The following is a 24,506-nucleotide window of genomic DNA, read 5'->3' as shown; positions in this document are numbered from 1 at the left end:
CAGCAAGCTCGCTTGCCTCCAGTTCACCCCGTAGAGAATATCCCATTCCTCCCTGATCTGCAAAGCAGTGGGAAGGTGGCCTCTCCATGCACAGCTTACCTCTCTGCTGCTCTCGTCAGAGTAGCAGCAACCACCCCAGCCAAAGACAGTGCACAGTGAGGCAATTTCTTCCTCGGTGCCTTCTGCAGGTTACCACCACACTGACATTCTGCTGGCATGTGTCTCGTTAGCTGAATAAGCTGCCCGCTGAGATTAATGAAAGGTTATGATAATGCCGCTGCACCCTCTGCTTCCCCTGTGCAGTAAGAATTGAAATCAAATGGAGACCTGTTCCTGCTAGGTGCAACTTTATTGACTTCACCAGGGTTGTATCTGCTGATGCTCACTCTCAATTTTGCCCCCTTTTCTTTTAACAGTTGGTTTAAAAGGAGGAGGGAGTGAATGTGAATCATTTTTATTAGCTTTCATGGCTCCTTGCAGCTATCAGGCAGTACTGGCAATCAGCTGTTTTTCATGGGATGCCGTTTTACACTGTGTTACCATGGGCACAAGATAACAGGGAGGGGGATCTGCCTCCCGGATAACTAGGAATGCCACAGCAGCGGTAACCCTGACTCTCGTGCATTTTCTACAGTGGTATAACAAAGTCTTTAAGAATTATGGAAACGGTCAGTTCAGCACCATGGGAGAAAAACACTGTCATTGTTTCACCCTGGGGCCGCCCTGGGAAGGGGGGATGCCTCTGCACATCTTTAGGGCCAACAGAAGGAGCTGCTGAAAGCTCGTGTGGAGGTACCCGAGGTAGCTTCTCAGCGGCAACATGTACAGCAACACAGATGAGGCAGCAGCATGGTTTCCACTCCTACATGCCCTTGTGCAGCAGCCCAGTACAGATATTAAACCTAATAGTAGTGAATGAAATTAATAATGTACTTTGAGCTTGCACTTGTAGAATTACATAACTAAAAGATTTTTCTGTACCATTTTAAATCGTGGTTGTGTTTTCTTCTAATGCATTTTCTGCCAGGTAAAGAGAAGTAAGATAGCACAGGGCAGAGAAATTTAAGGTACAAAATGAGTAAAAGGATAAGAAAACATCAACTGGGCTATAGTGTCAGCTGCTGATATCCATGAGTAAGAGGTGGGAAGCAAAGTCAAACTGTTTCTAACTGAAACAAGGTTCCCACCTAACAAGTGATATCACAGACTAAGCTGTAATGGCACCATGAGTAAACATACCCATTTGCTTTAATGAAATTATAGGTAGATTTTTTTTAAATTATAGGGTGGGAAGGACTGCCAGATAAGATCACCATGAGATAGGTCCCCACCAAAGCTCTGGCCTCCAACTCATTGCTCTTCCAAGGGATGGGCTATGGCAAACATTTTACTCTTTCTGTAACGGGGACAAAGCCTGAGTCCCTCATGCCAATGCCTCAGTCAAGGAGTGATCTCATTGAGGATATCGTACATTTTGAAGAAAGACCATGAGATTTGTATCCTAAAAATATATCTTAGCTTTACAACTGATTTATTAATGGCTATGCTGTGTAGAACTCCTCCATTAATCATTTTGGCACTAAACAAAGCACCCAAAAAAATACCTTTTAGTACTTAGCATTTGAAACAAATAGAAGACTCTTTTTTTTTCTTTTTTTTTTTTTTCCCCTCCATCCTGGAAGAGAACATGTTGTTGTTTTCCTTCCTTTCACTCTTTTTCGCTCCTAATTAGCTGGCAAGCAGCAGAGGTGCACCAGGCGTGCCGGGCTGCCCACGTCCTCGTGGAGCTCAGGGTCGAGGGGCAGGAAGTGTTTGCAGCATTAGTCAGGCAAATGTCTCCAGATATCTCACATAATTTCCAAAGGCCATAATGCGTGATATTTATACCTGTGTTCATTTTCTTGTCACAACACAACCCCTGCCAGGTTAACAGCAGCTCTGGGTGGTGGTGCGGTCCCCAGGGGGATGGTGGTGGAATAGTCTGTGTAAGGCCTGCTGACCTGCTGCTGGGAGTTTAACAGATACTTTCCAGCCCAGTCTTATTAAAAAGAAGAGCAGCTTACTGTTAAGTACTTGTTGAATCTTCTCAAACCTTCAAACAATTTGGCTTAACGCCGGTGTCTTCATACCATGCTGTTAGTTTCAGATGGCTCGCTGTTAACTAGACACCAGAGAGGGCCACAGCGTTGAAAACTCAAAATCTTTAAACTGAGGAGCAGGCCTAGCTATTGTAACAAAGAAAATGAACCTGTTCTGGAGACTATCCTTAGAGAAGTTAGCATGGGAAAGGATAAAAAGCATCTGTAACACCTGTAAAAAAATTCTAACTGTAAAAACATCCCCTGAAGCTCAAACTGTTGCATAAACTTTCCATTCAGCAATTGAAGGCTATATAAATCCAAAAGGCTCTCACTGTGTGAATACGTAGATTGCATCTGATGCAAATATCACCACCAATTGGGGCCACATATGTGTGATTCAGTATAATGAATTTACTCTCAGATTTTTTTAATTCAGACAGTTATTCAGAACATTTTCCCAAGTCAGCTAATCATTTACCATCCACTAAGAGGACTTGATGGACTCCCTGGACAAAATCTCAGTATTATGCCAAAATATTTTACATTAAAATGTACTCTTTGGGGCTTTCTGCTATTAGAAACTGCAAAGCAAAGACAAGATGACAGAGGCACTTTCCTGTCCATTATCTAAAGTTTACAGGTTGGCTCATTTGCAGTAACAAGCCAAGGGGAAGTGCCACTCCTAAATAAGTGAGTTGGAAAGCTGACATGTTATCACCTCACAAATACATACATTAGTTTTGATGCCGGTTGGTACTGTTGATCCATAATACTGCATAACAACTTACCTTGCTAGTTTTTATTTAATTGAGGCAGCTGTCCAGGGTATTCCTTAATATCAGCTAATCACTAACCATCCTATCTATTGAACTGATGGAACCTCTGCAAATGTCCTGCCATGCTTAATATTTTATTTTTAAATATCCTCTTAAGGTCTTTATCCTTTTAGACTAATGGGAAAGACAACAGCTATCTAATCTATCAACTGAAAGGTCTGAGTGGTGCCATTTATAATAACCAAGCTCTAAAAACTACCATACTGAAAGGTGACAACTCCGACACGGCTATTGTCAGCCTGTGGAATACTGGGTGATTGGAAAGCATTCACGATTATCTTTTTTATACACTAAGCTTCTTTGCAGCCTCATAGCCTCAGCAATCTCAAGGTGTCAGGCCTGTGCTCCTCTGGCAGTATGAAGAATAGGGGAGTTTGGAAAATAAATAAATCCTGATTGTGTTTTAAAACATTGATTTGTTTATTACAATTTAATCCTTGCAAGAAAATAGTAACCAGCTTCTGAAAATCTGTAGTAATTAAAACTTTATTATTTAATAGTTCCTTAATGTTGCATGAAAATCATTGGTCCCGATTATGTGATCGTTGAGCCCTGCTCAGATTCCCACGGTACTGAATGAAAGGAGTCCGATGATTAAGTACTACAAATTTGAGAGAGGTTGCGGGGTTGAATCCTTCAAATTGCTTTTCTCAAGCAGTTGTTTATGGAAAGTTCATTATTTTTTGTTGTTCTCAGCTCTCACTCACAGATTACAAACATGAGTTCATTATCTAGTGACTATAAAGTGCCTCTGAGTCACAGCAAAAGGAAACTGCTTTGCAAGTAATATTGAAGATAAACATTATTTCTTCTGCTGATCCTTGAAGAAACCTGTAGAATCCAGCTGGCATGCTTTTTAACTGACAGAAATTGGAGAAGACCTTTGCAGCTAGGCTTTCTTACATCTTCACAGGCTAAATAAAGCTCAGGATATTCCTTCCAGATTCCAGCTTGGTGACAGCCGTGGTGTGTTTAAATCTTAAACTATAATTTGCCCTGGTATGCATTATTACAGATGATATCGGTTTCAGGAAATGAAGCAACAAGCTGTTGCTTCTTTTTTGGTCTTATTGTGTTCTGCTCAAAACAGACTCATGAAGCACCCATCCAGTTAAAATGCTTCTTGCTTGTGCATGTCTTCATGCTTATTTGTGAATTCCTGCTATATATAAAGGTGGACAAGGAAGGAAGGTCTTGAGATATTGGCCATAGATGATATAGTATTTGAGACTTTTGGATCCGGGATCTTCTGTCTTAGCTCTTTGGGCACGCTGGCAATGCATTTAGGAGCTCAGTCCCTCAAATCCCTTGCTCCAGGATTGGACTCTGCTCTGGTATCAGCAGTAATAATAAGCCAGGTCAGCCGAGCCAGAGTTAATGAGCCCTTCAGACACCAGCAGAGTATTTCCAACCTCCTGGGCCCACGCTAGCACCCCTGCACGTAGGTCTCCTGCATTGTGAAAATGTTCCAGCAAAGCTTGGTGCTATTTCAGGAACCCCTGCCCCAAACTCTGCTATCTTTATAGCATGCGATGAGATGTGATCATTATACAAGGTCTGGAAGAGCAGTTCCAATGTTCTGCCTAAGAGTTATCAGTGCTAGAAACTTGAAAGTGAGGTAAAATGTCCTTTTCTGAGCAACTGTGAAGATAAACCTGAACAGATACTTCTCTAAATTTAGCTTGAATTGTACTGATTTAAATGAGCAGACTGTTGTCCTGATATCCCCTGAGTCCTTCTGAGTGAGAGCTGTCAGTCCTGTGTCTCCTGGCTTCTCAGCAAGTCTCTACTACAGTCCTAAACCCCTGATGCTCAGAGACCCCACAGTATCTTGGATGGTATATCCCAAATGCATGCATGTTCTGCAGAGTTTTAAAGAGGGTGTAAGGAAGAGACTGAGACCATGTTGAGAGCATTATTTTGGGCCAAAGGAAAGAAAGGAAAGCCTGGAAATGACCACAGAATAATCTTCAACGTAGTTGCATGATGTCAGGAAGAAAAAAATATTTGAAGTTGAATTGAGTTCAGGAAAATGGATGAAATCTTGGAATTAATGTGGAAATAGTTTTAAAACACAAAAAGTATGGTTTATTCTGACTTTTAATAAATATTTACCACTCACTCTAGCTAACAGTCCCATTAAGTTGTATGTGACAAGTACCTAACACAACATACCTACATCATATAAGTGTAGACCTTTACACTTCTTTGGTTATATATTGAGATAAAGCAGTAAAGATTTTTTTCAGAAGTATTTTATTACTTGTGTTTAACATGCCTTGCATCTGATTTGTTATTTTGGATGGTGTTTGAAGACCAGTTCAACACTTTTTGAGGTGAATCAGTAAATTAGGGGCTGACCCAAATCCACATAAATGGAAGAGATTTATTTTCAGAAAGCTCTGGATCAGGTCCCAGGAGAAATACCTGCAGTTCTTTACAAAAGAAGCTACTCTCGTTCTAGATAGGGTTTACTATGATGATTTCCTACCTTCTCCAGGACTCCAGGTTCTAGAGTGAATATTCACAGTTCAAGTTTATGTCATTTTTGAATAGACATGAAAGGTCCCACTACGATTTCAGCCTTTTTCATTCTAAAGGAAAATTTTAAACTTTTTTTTTTTTCTTTAATGTTCCTGCAAAGTATTTTCTAAGACCTTTATGACCTTTCCTACAATATCAATTTCAGCTTTCACGGACCACTTTTCAAATATGCTATTTTTTTATACTCTTGGCTACAGCAGGGACTCAGATGAAACAATAGTTTTTAGTCTTACTTGTAGAAGTTGAAGAGGAGGGCTATTTGGAAATGGAAGAATGTGCTGAACCCTACTGGGACTTTGAAGAAGGAAGTCATTTCCACCGAAGGTAAATAAAAGAATAAGTAGACAGAAATGGACATGGCACTTGCCCTTTTAGTTGTCCACTAAAACTGGTATATCTCCTGTACACCCTCACTTCTCCTTCTCATGGCCTGGGAAAACTTGAACTTACATAGTATTTTAACCAGAATTGCTCCCAGGGACAAATCTAAAGAAATTGCATAAAAGGAGAGAAAAATGTTTTTATTTCCATAGAACTACTAATACTGTGTTTAAAATTCCCAGTGGCTTTGGTAAAATTTGTCAGCCCCTTTGGTTGTAAGGAAGAGTAAATGCTGTACTTATATGTATATGATTGCTGTTTCCATCTCTTACTCTCCTTGCCGTTAATAGAGTTCATTCCCAAACACATGGAAATTGTTAGATAAACGGACTTGATGCTTTTCTTATCTCTAAAGACTACATTTTCAATACAGGCTGTGTAGTGGATGTTATTCTACAATATAGTATTTGAGATCTGTTTTCAACTGTAATTGCCTTAATCATGATTTCTTTTCAAGATGGATACTCCACATAGCCCCGAACCAAGTAAAATCATCTAGATTCATTGTGTCCTGATGGACTTGATCATAGTAACATTTTTCTTGATATTTTCCGCTACTACCACTATTTTATTTCTGTAAATGGTAGGAAAAGCATAAGTCACAAACTTCAACTGCCATGAAATCTGGGTCAAATTGAAGAGTCCTATATATAAAACCTTCAGGCAATTTTCAGTAGCATGTATATGTGTTCTTGCTTCACCTGAAACTGAACTACTGATACTTCATGATGGAAAATGTAAATAAGAAGTAATAGTATTCATAAGCCCACCATTAGGATACTTAAGAATAAAATAGAAAAATATATGATAAATTTATTTTCTTATCTGTGTTATAAATTTGCTGTAGATTTGACATCTACACATTGAGCTATGTATCTTTTTATGTTCAACACATTCATATTATGTCCCAGCATTATAACATCCTCTGAATCTGATTTAAACTACATCCTGGCACCAAATGGGAGATCTCCAAATAGAAACTTTTGGACTGAGAATCATGAAAGTCATGATCTCAGAAAGAAATAGTATGGGAAGAGGGGAGGATATCTGATAATTAAAGTTCTTCTCTTTAAAATTGAGGGCGCTTTTGTGGAATTATAGTATGCACAGTACTTCATATCTAGGAAAAAAAAAAAGTAACTTTTTAAACCTCTAAGAATTTCCAATTACATAGAAAATTCACTTGTTCCTTGAGAAAACCACAGCAAACACCATTCATGAGAGACAGATACTTAACACTTCATTAGTTAAAATAAAAATCACAGAACAGCAGCTCCAATAGGGAAAAAAAAAATAATAATAAAATAAAATATCTCTGGTGTAAATTTGAGGCAACACTCCTTGGAGTTTGTATTGTGTGAAAATAGGAACTTGTTTTATGTTCCCTCAAAGAAAGGTAGAGAATACAGATGTAGGCCAATGATGTCTGGGAAGGAAGATGATGGCAGCAGATTTAATTTTACATCTGTACTAGCATATAATTGTGTAACATCACTAACTGTGAGCATGAAATGTCTGATTTCTACTTATGCAGCTTCTAGAACTCTGGGGAGGGAAGATCACAAATCCTGTGACTAAATTGCTAACTACATTTACCCACAACTGACTATTCTTGCAGTTGATCGAAAAAAAATTAAACATTATATCGAACTACCTTTGAAAATATGGTGTTAGGTAACCTCTGCTGCTCCTCATTTCCTCTTTTCTCCCCTTTGCCACTTCCCTGAAACAAGCCAATCTCTTGTGTTGGGTAGTAAATTAAAATTTGTACTGAAAGGTTTCCATTCCTCATGTGAAATTCCTCAGTAGGACTTCAGATTAATGTTCCAGAGCCACTTGGAAAAATGGGGTTTGCAGACCTTTCAAACTTCAATTTCTGTCTTTTGATGATGAAACAAGGACTAAGCTGTAGAAAAGCAGCACAGAAAAAGTGTTCTAAAAAGAGGGTTAACTATGGGTGAACGCTAATTAGAACTTCACAGTGACTTCTGCAATCATTCAATTACGTGTACACGGTTATGATTTAGGGAAAGTAATCCCTAATCCTAAATAATCTCTGAAGTGTATTGCTTTGTGTCTTTCCTTGTTCACATAACCTCTTGCATCCATTAGCATTTCCCTTTCTTGTTTTCCCATCTTCTTCACTTATATATTTTCCAACAAATGCTAAACAATTTCCACCAAGGCTTTTTATTTCCAACCCCAAACTGAGGGTAGAAAGCATGCCATAATTTTATTCTAACCCTTAGCATAGTCGTACCTCTTCATCCCTCTCTCTTCCCCAAAAATATTCCTGGGTAGGCTTCCTGCAGGGTTTGGGGCACAACAGAGAAGCAGGTCTGGTACAGGTTCTTCTACCTATCTCTTTGTCATGAGAGTAGGAAAAAGCCACATCTGAGATGTTTCCCTCTCTTGTTGTTCAGGGTCAGCCAAAGGCAGCCTAGCTCTACGAAAGCCCACCTCAAAGAGATCCCCATTATCATTTCTTCTCTTCTGCCTGTATGTGCTTGTTGGCGTGTCTCTGCCCATGTCTCCAGACACAGGATGTTCACCTTCTTCAGTCTCAGGACTGTGGATAGCACTGGTGGTTTTGATCCTGCAAACCTTGTCAGTATTTAAAAAGTATCTGCTGTCTTTTGAAGCTGTGATTTCCACTTTGGTAACTGAGCACATGCTGAAACTGATTTATTGCCCCTGCAATTTGTCTTTGAGTTAGAGAGCTACGTTAGTAATCATTTTAGGAGTCTCAGATACACAAAGGTATTCAGGTGGATAAGTCCTAATGAAGTCATCCTAAAAAAAGAACTATGCTAATACAGCTTTCAATACAAAGCAAAAAATCTTATAGCAGCAGATTTATTTTTTTTTTTAATTGAAATCCACTGATTTAATCATGAGGCTTTTTGTGCTGTCCGTCATCAGGAAGAGATTCTTTACCTACTGCTCCATTCCTGACAATTGCATTAGAGCTTACCCTTTTCTATAATGAATCGCCAGTGCTATATCCAAGGCAAAGCTTAGCACTACAGTTTTAGGTTTTAGTTTTATGTCTCATTCAATTACTCCTACAATATTCGGACATTTCCTTAATAGACGTTCTCATCTCATGTTTGAAAATAATGATTTGACTCATCTTTTGTAGAGAACAAAATCTGTGTGGATGGAATTGCATTTGCTGCACATATGGAAAGCAACAAGACATCTTTGTGTAATTTTGCAATATTTGCAATAATGCTAAACCAATCTAAACAATTTGTATCCCAGGCCTATTTTCAAAAGATGATTGAATCAAATATTCCTGTTTTCAGTTTTGAAATTCAATGACAGCTTGTCAGCTTGCAAGCCAGGAACTGAGATGAGTGCCAAAAGTGAGTCTCTAGTTACTGATTTTTTCCATGATGCACTATTTCCAAATGTATTGTGTTGCTTGTTTCCATTACTGCTTCTGAATATAAGAAATATATATGGACACTGGAAAAGTGATGAGTCATTTTTAGAACTCAAAAAATGAAAGTGAAGGTAGAGAAACAGATACAGAAAAACAGTAACTTTCCTAAAGTTTGACCATTTTTTTGTTCATGAATACAATTTCCACAATATTTTTTCACGGCTCAGAAATGGTTCCATGAAAGAGTGTGAGAATGCATGTGCTCTTTTGGGTCAAAATAAAAGCTTTGCTTTTCCCTAACACAGGGAAGGTAAGACCTTTCTTTCCGTATCTTTTTTCATATTTTTAGAAACCCTCCTCATGCCTTGTTTATACTCCTTCAGCTTTTAACTCACACCCAGAAATCTTCTTATTAACCTGATCCAGTCAAATCACTCATTAAGATGACAAGTGATTTATTCTAGATGACTGTGAGATGTCAGAAGCAGAAGCCTCAGGGAAACTCTCCTCTTGGTCCTGCTGAGCTGCAGCATTGGTCTCTCTGAGGAACCTGTGAGGATCAGCACCAGGTCTCAGCCTGTTTCCCTGTAAATGTAGGCTAGTCACAAAAAGAGATAAAACCCACAGTAAATTTCTTATAAAATGGCTTGGTAGTAAGTAAACCATCCTAGTTATTGAGGTATTAGAAAATTAAGTGGTTGGATGGTTTATATTATCTTTTTTTTTTTTTTTTTTCAGTATATTCTTCCCTTTCCATACATAGATGATATAGGTCCCCAGTTCAGTCTCTCGTCTGGACTCTCTATGAGGCTGTTGCTTTTCTTCTCACTGTTCTGAAACTACTATCTATAAACATGTTGTGATAAGTTGGTAACAAAAGCACTGAAATTTATTATATGTCTACCAGTGGAACATCAGGGAAAGGCAATAATAACCAGGCAAAGTGCTTCAGAGCTTTAGTGGGACAATCAAAGCCTCACAAATTCCCCTAAAACATAGGAGGAAATATTTCAAAGGCTTCACTTTAGAGAAAAAGCTGCAAAGATTTGTTTCAGCAGTTGTAAAACTGGCACTGAGACAAGTTTTGCCAGTTTCCTTTTATCTGAAACATTTTTCACAAAGCCTTAAAAATATTATCTCTGTATGTTCCACTACATTCTTATTTGAGTTTTCATCTCATCTGATTTGTCTATCTCCTTGTCAGTTTACGTCACTCATATCTAAAAAATACAGTTACCAAATCTAATGAATAAAGTAATGCAAAAGGCATAACCTAGCAACCACTGATTTGGGATGCCATATATTTTTTCCTGATAAATAAAACTTCTTCTTTCTAGAGTTAGCAGAGCATTCTGCTGTTTATGATTGATAGTACCTGTTAGTGTCACTTGCTTACTTTCAAAAGCTTTCTCAACAACATCAAAAATGCAGCAGAGAAAAGAATTTTAGAAGTATTTAAAAAGAGATTTTAAAATTATTTCTATCACCATGGACTTCACTTAAAATAAAGTGCGCTGGAAAACATTCAGAAGGTCACTGAAAACTAACAATATTTTTAAAATGAACTTTACCTATATTCAAACATAACTATACAGAGCCTGATTCACCCCCTTCCATATAATGTTAATATCACACTTTGGTTTACAGTTGAATAAAATTCAGCCACATTTCTTTGCTATCACCAATATTCAGTTTGGTGATAGCTGGAGTTCTATCAAATGTTTTAAGACTAGTAAACGATGTTCAACTGCCACTGGTCTTAAAACAAGAATCAGATGAGGAGTTCTTAGGTCAGGGTAAATGGAATAATCTTAAGTCAAAATTTAAATCAAGGAGCTCGGTTTTGGAATCTGTTCTTTCTCATAATAAAAATATTTTATTATACTTGATTTATTGAGAAAGCACCAGCAATAACCCTCTTTCCTCCCTCACTTCTCTGAGATTTTTGAGGAAGCAATGACAGTCTTGTTCTCTCAATACTCAAATATATGCCAAGAAAAAGTGTTTTACAAAATTACGGTAATAGCACTAGGAAAGCCTGGGATACTTGGTCAGAATGCTTGATAATGAAAGTTCAGTCATTAAAAAATGTACTGATAATGAAGCAGCAGAATTGTCCAAGTAATGGAAAAGGAATTGCCATGCTTGGAAGCTTTTGACTTCCAGTCCCAGTGATTTATTGGCAGTTTGGTAATCACTGACTTTCTCTGCATTTTAAGGGACATCTGCATCCACCCTAAGATTGGAAGATGCAAGAGTCCAGCTGCCAGTAGACTTCAAATAGCAGTATGCTGGAAAGGCTGGGAATGCCCAGGACTGGAAGGCAGAGGCACTTTAACCTGACCAGGAAGGGTAGTAACTGGCTGCACCTTTCATGGAATAAAAGACTGATTACTGGAGCCAGGCTCTTCTAAACACTGTGAATCAGAGCACGGTATTTTTCTCCACATGTAGCACATACTTGCAGAGTCTAAAAGCTAATCTGTACCACTGATTACTTAGATCTGCTCTTGAAATAAATCATAAGCATATTTCTGAGAGGAAGAGGTGCTGTGAGTGTAGAACTGGAGGGGAAGTTACCCACAAAGCCAGTCCACTTAGCCACAGCTCCACAGGGGTTGCCCACCTGTGTCCTGTGGTCTACCTGCCAGCATCAGGGTTAGCAGTCGCTGGAAATAATCCAAAGGGCTGATCCTAAACATCACTACCAGGAATATTATGGGCCTCCCAGTCTGTCCTTTCTTCAAGCTACTCCATGTTAATTGTCAGACCCACAAGGAAATTTGCCTTTTTCTTTTTTTTTTTTCTCATCTCAAATGATGTGCTCTCTAGTAACTGTATTTATGTAGGTAAATATCACTGCCTGTTTCTTTTTTTTTGCAGTAACAGAAGTAGTTACTACATCCATAGTTCCCAAGCCAAATAGTGTCTTATTGTCAGTGAAGGATACTTCAGCAAGGCCTCCACGGATATTACAGAACACATAAATATACGGCAGATTCCTAAAATTGCCACTATTCCCTTGGGTGCTGAATGAAGATATTGGTGTAAAACTCCCACATCTAACTTCAAGCCGCATGGGTGAGATGTCTTTTCCCATTTCCTACTCAATTGTCTGCATTCCCCATTCATATTAGTTGTTTCTAAGAAACTGAAAGTGTTCCTGCAGAGCATTTGGACCTTTGACTTTTCATACGACCATTTTAAATCCATTTTTAATCCAACAATAGGCTATTACTTTTGGCATTATTAACATTATTTTTTTAATTATTTCCCCACTACTTGTACACTATGAATATAGAATCTGTGATCTGGATGATGAGGAAAGTGGCACACAATGGGTTAATAGTGATCAGATCCTTTACTGGTACGTAAATTGAGTGATTACATTGTTGATCATAATAGTGATGGTTTTGATACTTGTGGTGGAAGCAGAGGGAGAGATTATTTGCTGTTTGCTGTGGAAACCACTTGAAATTTGATCCGTAGGCTAATCTAATTATAGTGCAAATGATAATCAGACTAGATGACCAGACTGATGGTAAAATCAACTTAAACCTGAATGTATCTTATGTTGTCTAATTTAGCCAGGGTGACAGGGACAGTATACTCTGTTTTGTACAGCAGGTAATTGAGATTTATATATATATACATACAGAGAGAGAAAATCCAGTGGGAGCAGTAGTTCACAGAGATGTAAATATAGTGTTGCAAAATCTTGTGTAGCCCTAAATTTCTCTTTTCCTGCTAATAACTAGTTATGCTTAATGGAAAAGTCTGCAGTTTTTGGATGGGAGGTATAAGATGCTGATTGCAAAGTCCTGTAGGTTGTAAAGCTGCAGCATGTTATAAGGAGCCTCCTCTCGGTTCGCTCTCGGCTGAGGGCGTAGTGACACCAGCCTCAAAGCAGTGTTGTCATAGCATGTCTTCATGATGCGGGAATTGTTAGCAAGTATTGTCCTATCTCATTGTGCAGACATCATCTTGGGAATCTATCACATACATTTTTGGCATTGATAAATCAACCGCAGAGCTCATTTCCAAAATGCATGCCCCTGCTGAATGCTTGTCTCTGTGTTAGTCTTTCACTCTGAGTTGATACAGAGTGGTGCTATCACGCTCCGAGTTAAGACAGAAGCAGGGAGAGCTCTTAGGTTCTTATTATTTTTATTTTATTTTATTAGAATAAAATCTGCATTAAAATATTGTGCTTCTGATAAGTATAGTCATATGTATGTTCATTTTTCTGAGTTTTAAGATGCTTATCGCTTATGGTAAAAAAAAGGATATTATAAATCCAAGACATAAAAGGGATAGAATTTGTTAGTGTAACTAATAGATCTACATAAAAAATACTTCTTTGAATAAAAAATCCCACATTCTCATAAGTAAATCTGTTAAAAAAAAAATGCACATAAAACTTAATTGTTAGTTCACCTCGGAGGATAACATAACGGGGCTTTAATGGGCTGGTGCCGCAGCTCGGCTGCCCACAAGCTGGTGCCAGCCACGACATGCAGTGTGTTTTGGAGCCGAAGCAGAGCCACCACAGAAGTGGGGACCATAGGACTGGGACCATGCACAGGCACACTGCAGCTCGTAGCATAACAGCATGGTCAAAGAAAATAGCATTTTCCTTGGAGGAGTAAACAGGGGAATATCAGGTTGAAATAGAGGACAGATGACACCTGTAATTAGGATTCTTTGGGGGATGACAGTGTGTAATTCTAACACAGAAAGTTCCAACGAGGTGTTGATGAATTACAGTTTCAGAGGAGATGCACAGTTATTACTTAAGGACTTGGAAAAATGCATTATAGTGAAAGACTCAAGAGTATAACCTGTTTTGTTTAACAAGAAAAAGGATTAAGGGTTATTTGAATAGAGCCTAGAATTATCTCTGTATGGAACACAAATCACAATGTAAAGCTTAGAAACTGTCGAACAAAATATAGCATCTGGAAAATGGAGAAATAGAATAGGCATGTCCAGACCAGACACAAAACTTCTCTTTATAGCTGTAACTGGTTTAAGTGTAATTAAGCATTAGAACAACCTACCAATATTTGTGCTGCAAATTCCATCACTGGAAATGTTTAAGTCCTACCTATGTTTTGGTTTATGTATGAGGTAGCATGGACTAAACAAGCACTGTGGCCTCTTCTGATTTCTAATCTCTTAATCTATTAAGAAAAATAATGAGATCTTGTTCCAAAGTTGATTTCGGTCTTTACAACGCTACATATCCTTCACAAGTCAAAAGAAAAGTCCACCACGGAAGTCAAAGCAATGCAGGATTTTAAAATTTAAGTTATATAAACATTTTAAAAGTATGAATTCAGTTTCTGATTCTGTATTTTCACAAATGCAGGTGTTTATACATATAATTAGGAGACAATACAAACTGAGCTTCTAAGAAAAGAGCGCTGCCCATTGCATCAGGCTTGCAGCCTTAAGACTCTGTACATGGCAGTGGTAGCTGCTGTTTTTCTTACCACACGGAAATGTTTTCATTTCAAACTGAGTATTGCATCGAGAGAGCCCCACGATCTCTCCACGCAGAGCAAGGGCTGTCTCACTCTTCTCTTAGACACCAGATAAATAGACTGAATGAGGGGCTCTATTTAAACCATTTCAAATGTCCAAATGAACTATGTTTATTTGCTTCTTATGCAGGCTAAGACATATTTCATTTAAAGATGAGCCTAATGGAAATAGCAAGTGAATTGTTTTTGGCTTCAGTGAAACTCAGGATTATACTTACAGTACATATGGGAACATAAGGCTTTCTGAAGAGAACATCCAGCAATCCAAATCATTTCATCATGTGAATAAAATATACCTCCACGTTATATACCTGCATGTTCTGAGCAAACTACATCTGAAAGCAACTTGGACTTTTTGCTCCTACTTGTATTTTTTGAGGTCTTCAGAATTCAAAATATTTGGTTTCTAAAACTTGAAACCACTACCTTATTTGTACCAACTGCTACCATGGCAAAAAAATGTTTTGTATTTATTTTCATAGGTGGATAAACATTGCTTTCTTAAGCTCACTCAATACAGTAAGCTACACGTCAACAGTTTATTTTACTAAGACGGTGCTTTTATCGGAACTAACGCAGGAATTATGGCTAGCTGAACAGTTAATCCTTTCTCATCATTCTCATCAGGCATCAAATCACTATCAAGACAATTAAGGTTTTTCTGTCTGTGAAATAAAAAAACATCTAACCATCTGAACCAAACAAACTTTACTACAGTAAACTTACCCAGTTTTCGCAAAACTTGCCCAATACCTCAGCACGGACCGGCTTAAGATTTCTTCAGCTTTGGTGTAATTAACTCTTCTTTCTAGAGGCAATCCGAACACAAACTCAATCTCATAACCATGCATTACCCCCATCCACTCAGGCCAAGGGAGCTTTGAGGATCGGTGTTCAAAAAAGTAAAAGAAGGCATTGTGTCCTAGTTGCGCAAATTTTTTGGTGAACTCCACTGCAGGACATATGATATTGTAGTCCCCGATAACATCATCCATGGCGTCACGGTAATGTTCTGGCTTTTGCTCATTTTCCCAATCTGTGTATTGAAAAATGATTGATTCTATTGCAAGTTGGCTTGCTTCTGGAAAGGACAGAGTTAAAGCTGCTTCAAATTCTGTTTTGTTTATCAAGCCATCACTGTCCTTGCTGAAGCCAGGGACTCCATATGCTAGAAAACTCGATCCTTCATCTTTATTAACACCAACCAAGATCTGTGTTTGTTTGAAAATGCCATTTTCAATCAATGTTTCTGGCATGTCCAATAGAAAATCACCATCCACAGTTGGACAAAAATATATTTGTAAAAGAGGGGCATATTTTGTGACATAAGCTTCATTCTCCAATATATCCTTTGGGTCCTTGTCTTGGAGGCAGAGAATTAGCTCTGTCTCATTGCTGGTGGGACACTGGAGTTGTTTAGCCAAAGCCACTGTTCTGTTCCTGGCCTCAGATGCTGTTATTGCAGCCCAAGGGGCATTTGCAGATCCACTTTGCATGATGGCTCTTGTGAATAAAGGATGGCTTTTAGGAGAAAGGATATGGTAACTTACAGAAGCCGAGCCAGCACTCTCTCCAAATATAGTCACACTTTTTGGATTGCCTCCAAAGGCTGCTATGTTCTCCTGGACCCATTGAAGTGCTAGTCTTTGATCAAATAAACCTGCATTTCCAGGAACTTCCTGGTTTCCCGGCAAAGCCAAAAATCCTAATGCACCAGTCCTGTAGTTCATGGAAACTACAATGACTCTTTCTACCCTGGCTAGAAACTTGCCATCATAGACAGGTAGGGAAGTTGACCCAGACTCAAAGCCACCCCCATATATCCAAACCATGACAGTTGCATTCTTGGGTCTGGGAGAAGGAATCCATACATTAAGGTATAAGCAGTCTTCACTTAGGTTAGTTTTTGGATTCCACATCTCTGATCCAGGAAATCCAGGGTAAGTTGTATCTATAAGCTGATAACAGGAGTTTGCGTGTTTTGTGGCATCCCAAACATCTGACCACTTCTCATGAGGCTCTGGTTTTTGAAATCTCAGTCTACCAATGGGTGGCTTTCCGTAAGGTATTCCAAGGAAGGCTGTCACAGTCCCCCCAAGTACCTGCAGGTTCGTCCCTCTTACTCTGCCATTCTTGGTTGTAATGATGTTATCTTCAGGCACTACTTTCCTGATGAACATATACAGGAGAAGAAGCCACATAAGAAATCTGGTATGGATACTTGTACCATTTACCCAAATCATGATGCCTGAAACACGGGAGAAAAAGAAATTCAGGATTACTATTTCGATGTATTAGCAGGATACAGGTCATCCCAAGGGCACAGAAAATAAGACAGTGCTGCTGCACAAAACTCAAGCAGTCTTTAACCACGGCTTCTTGTCAGCCTTGTTGCAAAAGCTATGTTTAGGATCTAGTATTTAATACAGTGTTTCAGAAAAAGTCTGTCACTAAAATAACATAGAAGTGAGGAAGCCAGACCAAAGAAAGAAAATTAGTCTCTGACTACATGGCCATAAGTCATATATCATGCCTTTTATTGATATAAATCTACAGCAGTGACTAGGGAGATGTTTTGAGGGTACTGTTGAGCCTGATGCTTGCCTCTTCTGTTCCCAAATACCAGCAGTGTCTCACGCCACCAGCAGGTGACTTAAGCACTTGCATTTCCACTGGCAAGATGAACAGAACATTTTATGATCTGTGACACAAAAGGCCGTGCCCAATTAACCATTATTCTGTTAGGGGGCTCTTTGTCAGTTTGTATTCTCAGATCAATAACGGGAGATTATCAACATCGCTGGTCACAGATTTTTCCACACATAAACACACATTCCATGAACAATGAACCAGAATTTGAAACCAAGTTTTAATCCAAGGATTTCCAGGTCCACATAATTTTTGAGCTATGCTTTCATGTCACAGTGCGTGCCTGGGCTGAAGCAAACCATTAGGATGGCATTGCTGTAAACTCATTACTAATACGTCTTCAGATCGGAAAGTGTTTTACCAAGTGGAGTATGTGAAGTACCTCTGAACTGACTGCCAGCTCATTAGCTCCTGTGGGTGACTGCATACAGAGGTACGCCAAGACCTAAATGAGACATCAAGATCTTATTTCCCTAAAGCAACTTAACCAGGCTTATAACCATCATAATTGTGACAAACAGTCATATTTCCATGACATAGAATGAAAAATCAAATGTTAAAAAAAAAGGATTTTTTTAATATACATAGGTGGTGCCTTAAATTTTATGTCCTTGTCTTTGCTTCCTAAGAACTTTTCAAAGTAACAATTAATACCATCTTAAAGCTAAAGGTACAGATACTGATTACATACCCTATTTAAGCATACTAATGGTCCCATTTACTACAGCCTTTACAAATACTATTAAAAAACACCCAGTATCATCCTCTTGAAAGTGAAAAGCCAGAAAAATACCATTTACATAAACTTATTTCTATGGCTTACATATTTGAAAATGCTCAACAAAGCTTCCTTCTATTTTTTGCTTATTGCCCTGTTGTACATAGTGTACTCTGTCCAGCTACTTTAAACAGGCTATTCTTTGTTAATGAGAAGCACTTGTGTCCTTAAAAGGAAGGAGGCTAATTTCTGTGGAAAGTACAGCTGTGCGCCTAATCTGAGCTCCTCTTGCTTGTTTGCATATTGTTAGAAATAAACTAAGAAAATGCAAGGGAAAAAAAAAAAAGAACATTTTGTGCAAGGAAGTTCCCAACTTTGAGATAGCATCAAACATGCAGAAAAGAACCTTCAGAGATGGTATTTTTAACATTCATCAAAATAGATAGAAAATAGATAAAGTTAAGTAAAATAAACATTTACTTTCTTGTCTTTTTATTAATAAAAAAAAAAAAGCAGTTAATGGGGTAATAGGTTTCAGAGCTGGTCTAATGCTCCACCCAGCTGTAAGCTTGGTGTTTAGAAACCTGCAAATGCTAAGCTTAATATATATGCTAAACTTTAGAGATGTGAGCAGTCAGTCTGGACGACCCACGTGGTCCAGCAACTCCTGCAGAGCTGGTTTAAGCAGAGGCTTGTTCCAGCAGCCCACAGTCCCTGTGCGGGAGGCTCACACCATTGACTGCTATTTAGCTCCCCTTACTGTGTGCTAGTCCTTTTGGTTTTTCATTCATTCTGATAAAAAATTTTGTAAGAGCTGGATGAGAAAAAATATGTTAAGATTAGGTTAGAACCAAGCTCTTTGCTTCTATCTCACAGTCAGCCCAGAAATGGTAATAGTAGAACCTAGCTGGGTATGCATGCACCCACTACATAGTACTGTCAGATGGGAAAAGTAAATTCTATGTTTGCTGTTTCATTGACACTTTCTTTTTTTCCCTTCATATTCACTTCTAATGCATTGCCTAGGAACGAACAATAACAACAAGCTGGAAATAGTAAGAGGTTTGAAACATCATCATTAAGGAGGAAAAAAAAAAAAAGTACTAAATAAAAACAGAGAGGTTACAGTTCCTAAAGATTTTACTATCTAAATAGTAATTAAAATTAATTGTGCTCTGTCTTCCCTTGTTAATTAGAAAAGAATGGGACAGGAAGAAAACACTGTAGCAGGCATAACTTTTGATCCTATAAAGTTTTACACAAGAATTACATGAAAAAAAACTAACTCCAAATTAAATTCTGTACCTTGTTAATGGTTTCTTCAAGAGGATAGTAGGCATTTTAAAGAAAAAGTTTGAAATAGATCAAGCTTGAAAAATGCAGAAGTTTTGTACTACTGAATGAAAGGGTTTGTCTAGTCTCGAGTTACTCTGCTAATATTGACAAAAGTAGCAAAGGACAGAGGATTATAATTACACCTTCAATGCAAGACTAATATTACATTTAATAAGGTTTCTAATGTTGCATTAAAACAAACTCAGCGATGAAAAACACACTGAGAAAAACAAATATTCCTTGATTATTACTATGAGAGTAAAAGAGCAGAAGAGCTTTAGCTCATCAACCTTAACCGAGTAGACGTATATCATATAATGTATTTGCATACATTAAAAAACTGCTTCTGTAGTAGTTTTCTCCATCAAAAGTTAAACAAAATACACTTTTGTATTCTTATTCCACAAGGGAATACAATTTATTTCAATGATTGTTTCTTCTCCCTGCAAATCTTTACCCAGCCAAAAAATCTACACACAAGACTATAAAGACACTATTTAAATAGAAAAGATGGTTGAATTAATAAGTGATTTCTGGCTCGGTTTAATTTACTTAGCCCAGGATCCCTTGAATAATACCAAGGTCTGATACACACGCCTGCTTACTCGTTCCATTTGCGGAGCGGAGTGAGTTTTCCCAAGAGAGCAACAAATGGGCAGAGCGTAACATTTTAAAAGATCACAATCCCCGTGCAAATCAAGCTGAACTGTAAATTACCCTGGCAGACAGAGACGTGTAAATAGAGAATCACTTACCCCAATTCTATTACAAGAACTACAAAGTTTTTAAGAGTCAGGTTCTTTGAATACTTCAGGGAAAATGCAGTATGCAGCTGCTGCTTTAAGCCCGTAAATTGGACAGTACTGACATTATAATCAACTGTTTCTGACACAAAGCTCGCGAGAGTTGGCAGCAGCAACTTGATCTGCAGGCAGCCGTTCCTTAGTATCTGACATCTGCTCAAAGGCTAATGGTATCGTTGGAGAAATGCTACAGAGAGAAACTCGTTTTGGAGGAAATCAGGCATGAGCTTCTATAGGAAAGGGAAGAGGCAGTGATTTGTTTTTAGCACAGGGCAACAGTTTTATCTGGGAAGATAAACAGAACTACAAATATAGTAAAATCCTGCCTCTCTTTCCTTCATCACGTCTAGAGCACTGACACTACCTGTTCTTTTTCGCTGATGTACAGCTCAAGATTAGCACAATGTTAAAGTATCTCAAAGTTTTCTATTCACTGTAACATAAGTCGCTATTTATGGTTATAAACAACTGTGGCAGATAAAAGAGGAGTGTCCACTGCACAGACATGTCAACAACTGGCAAGCATCACTGGTATTACTTGACTCATGGCCATCTGAGGACTACTGTAGACGTCTGTGTTGTCCTGTAATGATGTTAGGGTGAAAAACAGTACCCATATGGCATCACACACAGTTCTCTCTCTCTTTTTAGGGTTAAAAAAATAAATCATCCTACCTTTTAGTGTATGAGTATACTCCTTTAGTATACGAGTATACTCCTTTTTCCTGAGTCTGCAAAGTATTGTTTCTGTCAGAGTTCGAGGCTGGGGATGCCAGCCCAGTCTAAACTGCGTGCCAGAGCTGTCGGGGCTGCTGCCCAGCTGGGGACACGTCACACAGTGCAGGGGCCCGTGGTGTTTGTGAATCTGTGCCTGCCCCATCCCCAGCTGGGAGCAGGACCCGCAGTGCTACAAGCTACGGAGACAGCTCCAGAGAGCTTATGTAAAGTGCGAACGTTGTGAGGTAGAAATGAAGGCAGAAAAGAGACAGGGAGGGGAGTAAATGAATAAATCATATACACCCCACTTACAAAATGTCTTGTCAAAGCCATGCCCCTAGCCACTGCATGACGAGAGAAGGCCATCCCTTGGTGTCCGGGGCTCCTGGCCCCGGGCAGCATCTGCTCTGTAACACTGCTCTGAGTAAGGCAACTGTCCCACCCTGCAAGGTTAGCTGCTACCAAGGCCTTTGCTTCCCCTGCTGGAGCTCGAGACAGTTACCTTCCCTCTGTTTAATAATCAAACTATAGCTCCATTTCAATTACACAAAAGCAATATTTGGCAAAGCGTAGAACACAAATAAAGAAGAAATAAAAAGTATGAAGTTTATAGACCTTAACACGGAGACTACAAATGATTTTTAGAAGCTAGCATGTGAAATAGTATTTTAATAGGGAAAAGCTCAAGAAAGCATGTTCATTTGGTCTTTCCTGGTAATTTTACAATCTACCTTCAGGATCAGACATTCGATGGGTGCATTGCAAGGACATGTCCACTGGAGAGAATATATCCCATTCCAAACCCAATCCAAATTATAAATCCCAGAATTTTTAGCATGGAAGTGTCCAATACAGTTGCCAGTTTGAGATTCAGAATTCCTAGCCAAGATGTTGGTTGCAGTTATGTAAACATAAATCCTAAATAACAAACTAGGGTTAATTTGGAATCAAGTCTAGAGACATCTCCAGCTGATTAAAACATTTCAAGTGCAGTTTCCTGCAGGAAACACTAAGTTGTGCTGTTTAAGGCAGTTTCCCATTTTCTCTGACACACACATTCACTGACTTAAATGTCTCTGTTGGGAACATTGCCAGGTGACACACATTTGCTTCATTTCCATGACGTCAGAGGAAAGAATCATAAGCCCCAAAATTTGTTAGAAGCCACTTTTAAACAAGGTATTTTGGATGCTTACGACAAACTTGTTTTCTCAGCCCTCATCATGGTCTTCAGCAGTAGACAATGAGCAGAAGACATACACAAAATGCTCTTTCTGGCTTCATCGTTTTTCCAGAGCTGGCCGTGTTGTCCCACATCTGCTTTCTCCACCTTGTTCTCTCTCTTCTCCTCTTCCCTGCTTCCCAGTGCCCTGGGAGCAGCCACACACCCTCACGCGGGCTCAGCTGATAAATGCAAAATGTGGAGCATTCCCATGGGCTCCAACAAGGTGACCCTGTGGGAAGTGGATGGCTGGTTTTGGCTCTGTTCAGCCTTGGGGTTACCTGGCTGTCTTCAGGGAAGGGGGGCGTTGAGGCCAGCTGTGGAGACTGTTATAATCGACTACTACGCTTTAGTCCAGTGTTAGAATATAATGCTATACGTTTTAAGAAAAGTAAGCCCTCTTCTATGATTTTTCCTTTAATTAAAAAATTAACATATAAATTAAAGTTTCACCACCGTGTGCTGCGAGAGGAAACACTTATATTAGTTATTCCTTAGATTACTAAAAATACCTGAGAGAAAATTAGAGATTAAATACACTTAATGCCTTTAGTAATTCTGTGTAGACTGGTCATTTTCCCAGCTTTCCTTTGGGAGTTTTAAAGGAAAGGAGGCACAAAACAGCAGACATATAGAACGGCATGTTTGTATATGTATGTATGTATATATATCTCCATATACTGATGATACTTTTAAATATCCTTATCTATCTATCTGTCAGACTATCTTTTGAGGTCATGCAAATCTTTATTTAAGGCAAGGTTCTTAAAAAATTGCCACCAAAGACAGGAGTTTTTTCATCGTTCAGCACATACATATGAAATAGATCTCACACTGACAGGAATTTTGGTGGAAGAGGTGCCCAGGTCTCTTAGGAAATGAAAACAAAGGCCAGCTCTAGGAAAGATTGACATTTAATAGTCTAAGAAGCTTAGAGAATTTAAACAATATGTGTTATAGAAATATCAAGTGGTTTTGTTATGTTTTTTGTTTATTATTAAACTGCCCTTCAGGATATTACCTAGAGAGAAGCAGATGTTTACCTTTACGAATACCCCAAGTGATGCACATTTTGGATTATACTCAGGAGTCACCTAACAGAGCTGAGAATCTCTGAGGGAAAAACCTGTTTGAAAAATAATGCATCTCAGCTATTCCAAGTAGAAAGCGTGGGCCCCTTTCCCAGGACGTCCTCTAGGCTTTCACGGTTTGTTCACATGTGAAGCGTCCCCTGCTCTGGATTTGACCCTGCCCTTCCAAGCCATTTACAGTCTCAGAAAGAGCACCTGGGCTCCCATAAGAATAGCTGGGCTGAAAAACTTTGCAAATGTCACTTCAATGTAAAAGATATCACATGTGAAGCGTGTTTGGAAATATATATATGCAAATTGTATGGATAGGTAGGAAGCTTTTTTTTTTTTTTCTTTTTTTTAATAGCTGAGAGGAAATTCAAAAGGCAAATTATGGCTATACTATATGAAATGTCATTTTTATGAAAAAAATGAAGAGGTTTCGTTTAAACTCCAGCTCTGGTAAGCTCCCTAGGGGGGCTTGGCTGTCTCCAATCACAGGCTGAGTTTTCCCATAGAGCAGCTGCATGACCTTGGCTTGCACTTCTGAGAAAACTGCTATGTCGTGAGAAAAAGCTGTGAAGAAAACAAATAAACTCAAGCTGTACAAGATAAGAAAGGTGAAATTGCAGACAGGGGTAAGATTGCTGAGATGGGGACAGTTAGCAGCTCAAGGACTCAGGGAGAAAAACACCGAAGCCAAAAGCTGTGAAATCTTCAGGTGGAAAAACAGAAGACGGGAGCTCAGCAGCAGCATGGATCCACTAATGCTCAGCTTTGGGGCTTACATTCACATTATTTGACTGGGCATATTATGAAATAAATAATTGCCTTTGATTTTAAGTTGAGTTTACCCTGCTTGCAGAGCATCGTTGCACAGTAGTTGCCCATATACAGTGACCCTGAGAAGGACAGTTACTTCTTCCTGCTCTGCCTGTATGTCTTCTGCAAATCTCATCCTTGGCACTGCACGTGACACCCCTGTATGTAAATTTTAATGTTCATGTAAAACACTGACACCATTAAGAAGCCTGTTGAGAGACTGAGTGTTGCTAGGGCTGATGGTAGCTGGTCACCAGACCTGTCTGAAATTCTGTCATTATTCTGGTTATTCAGAGAAGTCTCACTCCAGAGAAGCTTCCAGAAAGAGGATGCCTCCAGGGCAGTGCACAAAATACCTGGTGGAGTAGGTGTCTGCCAGAACTGACAAAGTAAT

General features: G+C 38.9%; 1 protein-coding gene across 3 annotated transcripts in view; it reads right to left on the bottom strand.

Annotated features, from left to right (window-relative positions):
- BCHE (butyrylcholinesterase) overlaps nt 1-24,506 on the bottom strand; it is a 54,817-nt gene that overhangs the window by 12,972 nt on the left and 17,339 nt on the right. Inside the window, exons 1-2 of one of the 3 annotated variants that reach the window (XM_013174653.3) lie at nt 20,234-20,498; nt 15,503-17,024 (exon numbers count right to left, since the gene is read on the bottom strand). In XM_013174653.3, coding sequence (XP_013030107.1) covers nt 15,503-17,019 — 1,517 coding nt within the window. In that variant the 5' untranslated portion in view covers nt 17,020-17,024; nt 20,234-20,498. Of the gene's footprint in view, nt 1-15,502; nt 17,025-20,073; nt 20,096-20,233; nt 20,499-24,506 lie in introns of those variants that run through there. The other 2 variants (XM_067002219.1, XM_048059510.2) reach the window with 2 other exon arrangements.

The sequence above is a fragment of the Anser cygnoides genome, chromosome 9 (genome assembly GCF_040182565.1).
Source record: "Anser cygnoides isolate HZ-2024a breed goose chromosome 9, Taihu_goose_T2T_genome, whole genome shotgun sequence".
NCBI lineage: Eukaryota > Metazoa > Chordata > Aves > Anseriformes > Anatidae > Anser > Anser cygnoides.
The sequence above is the reverse complement of the archived record's forward strand: the minus strand, read 5'-3'. Positions and strand labels throughout refer to the sequence as shown.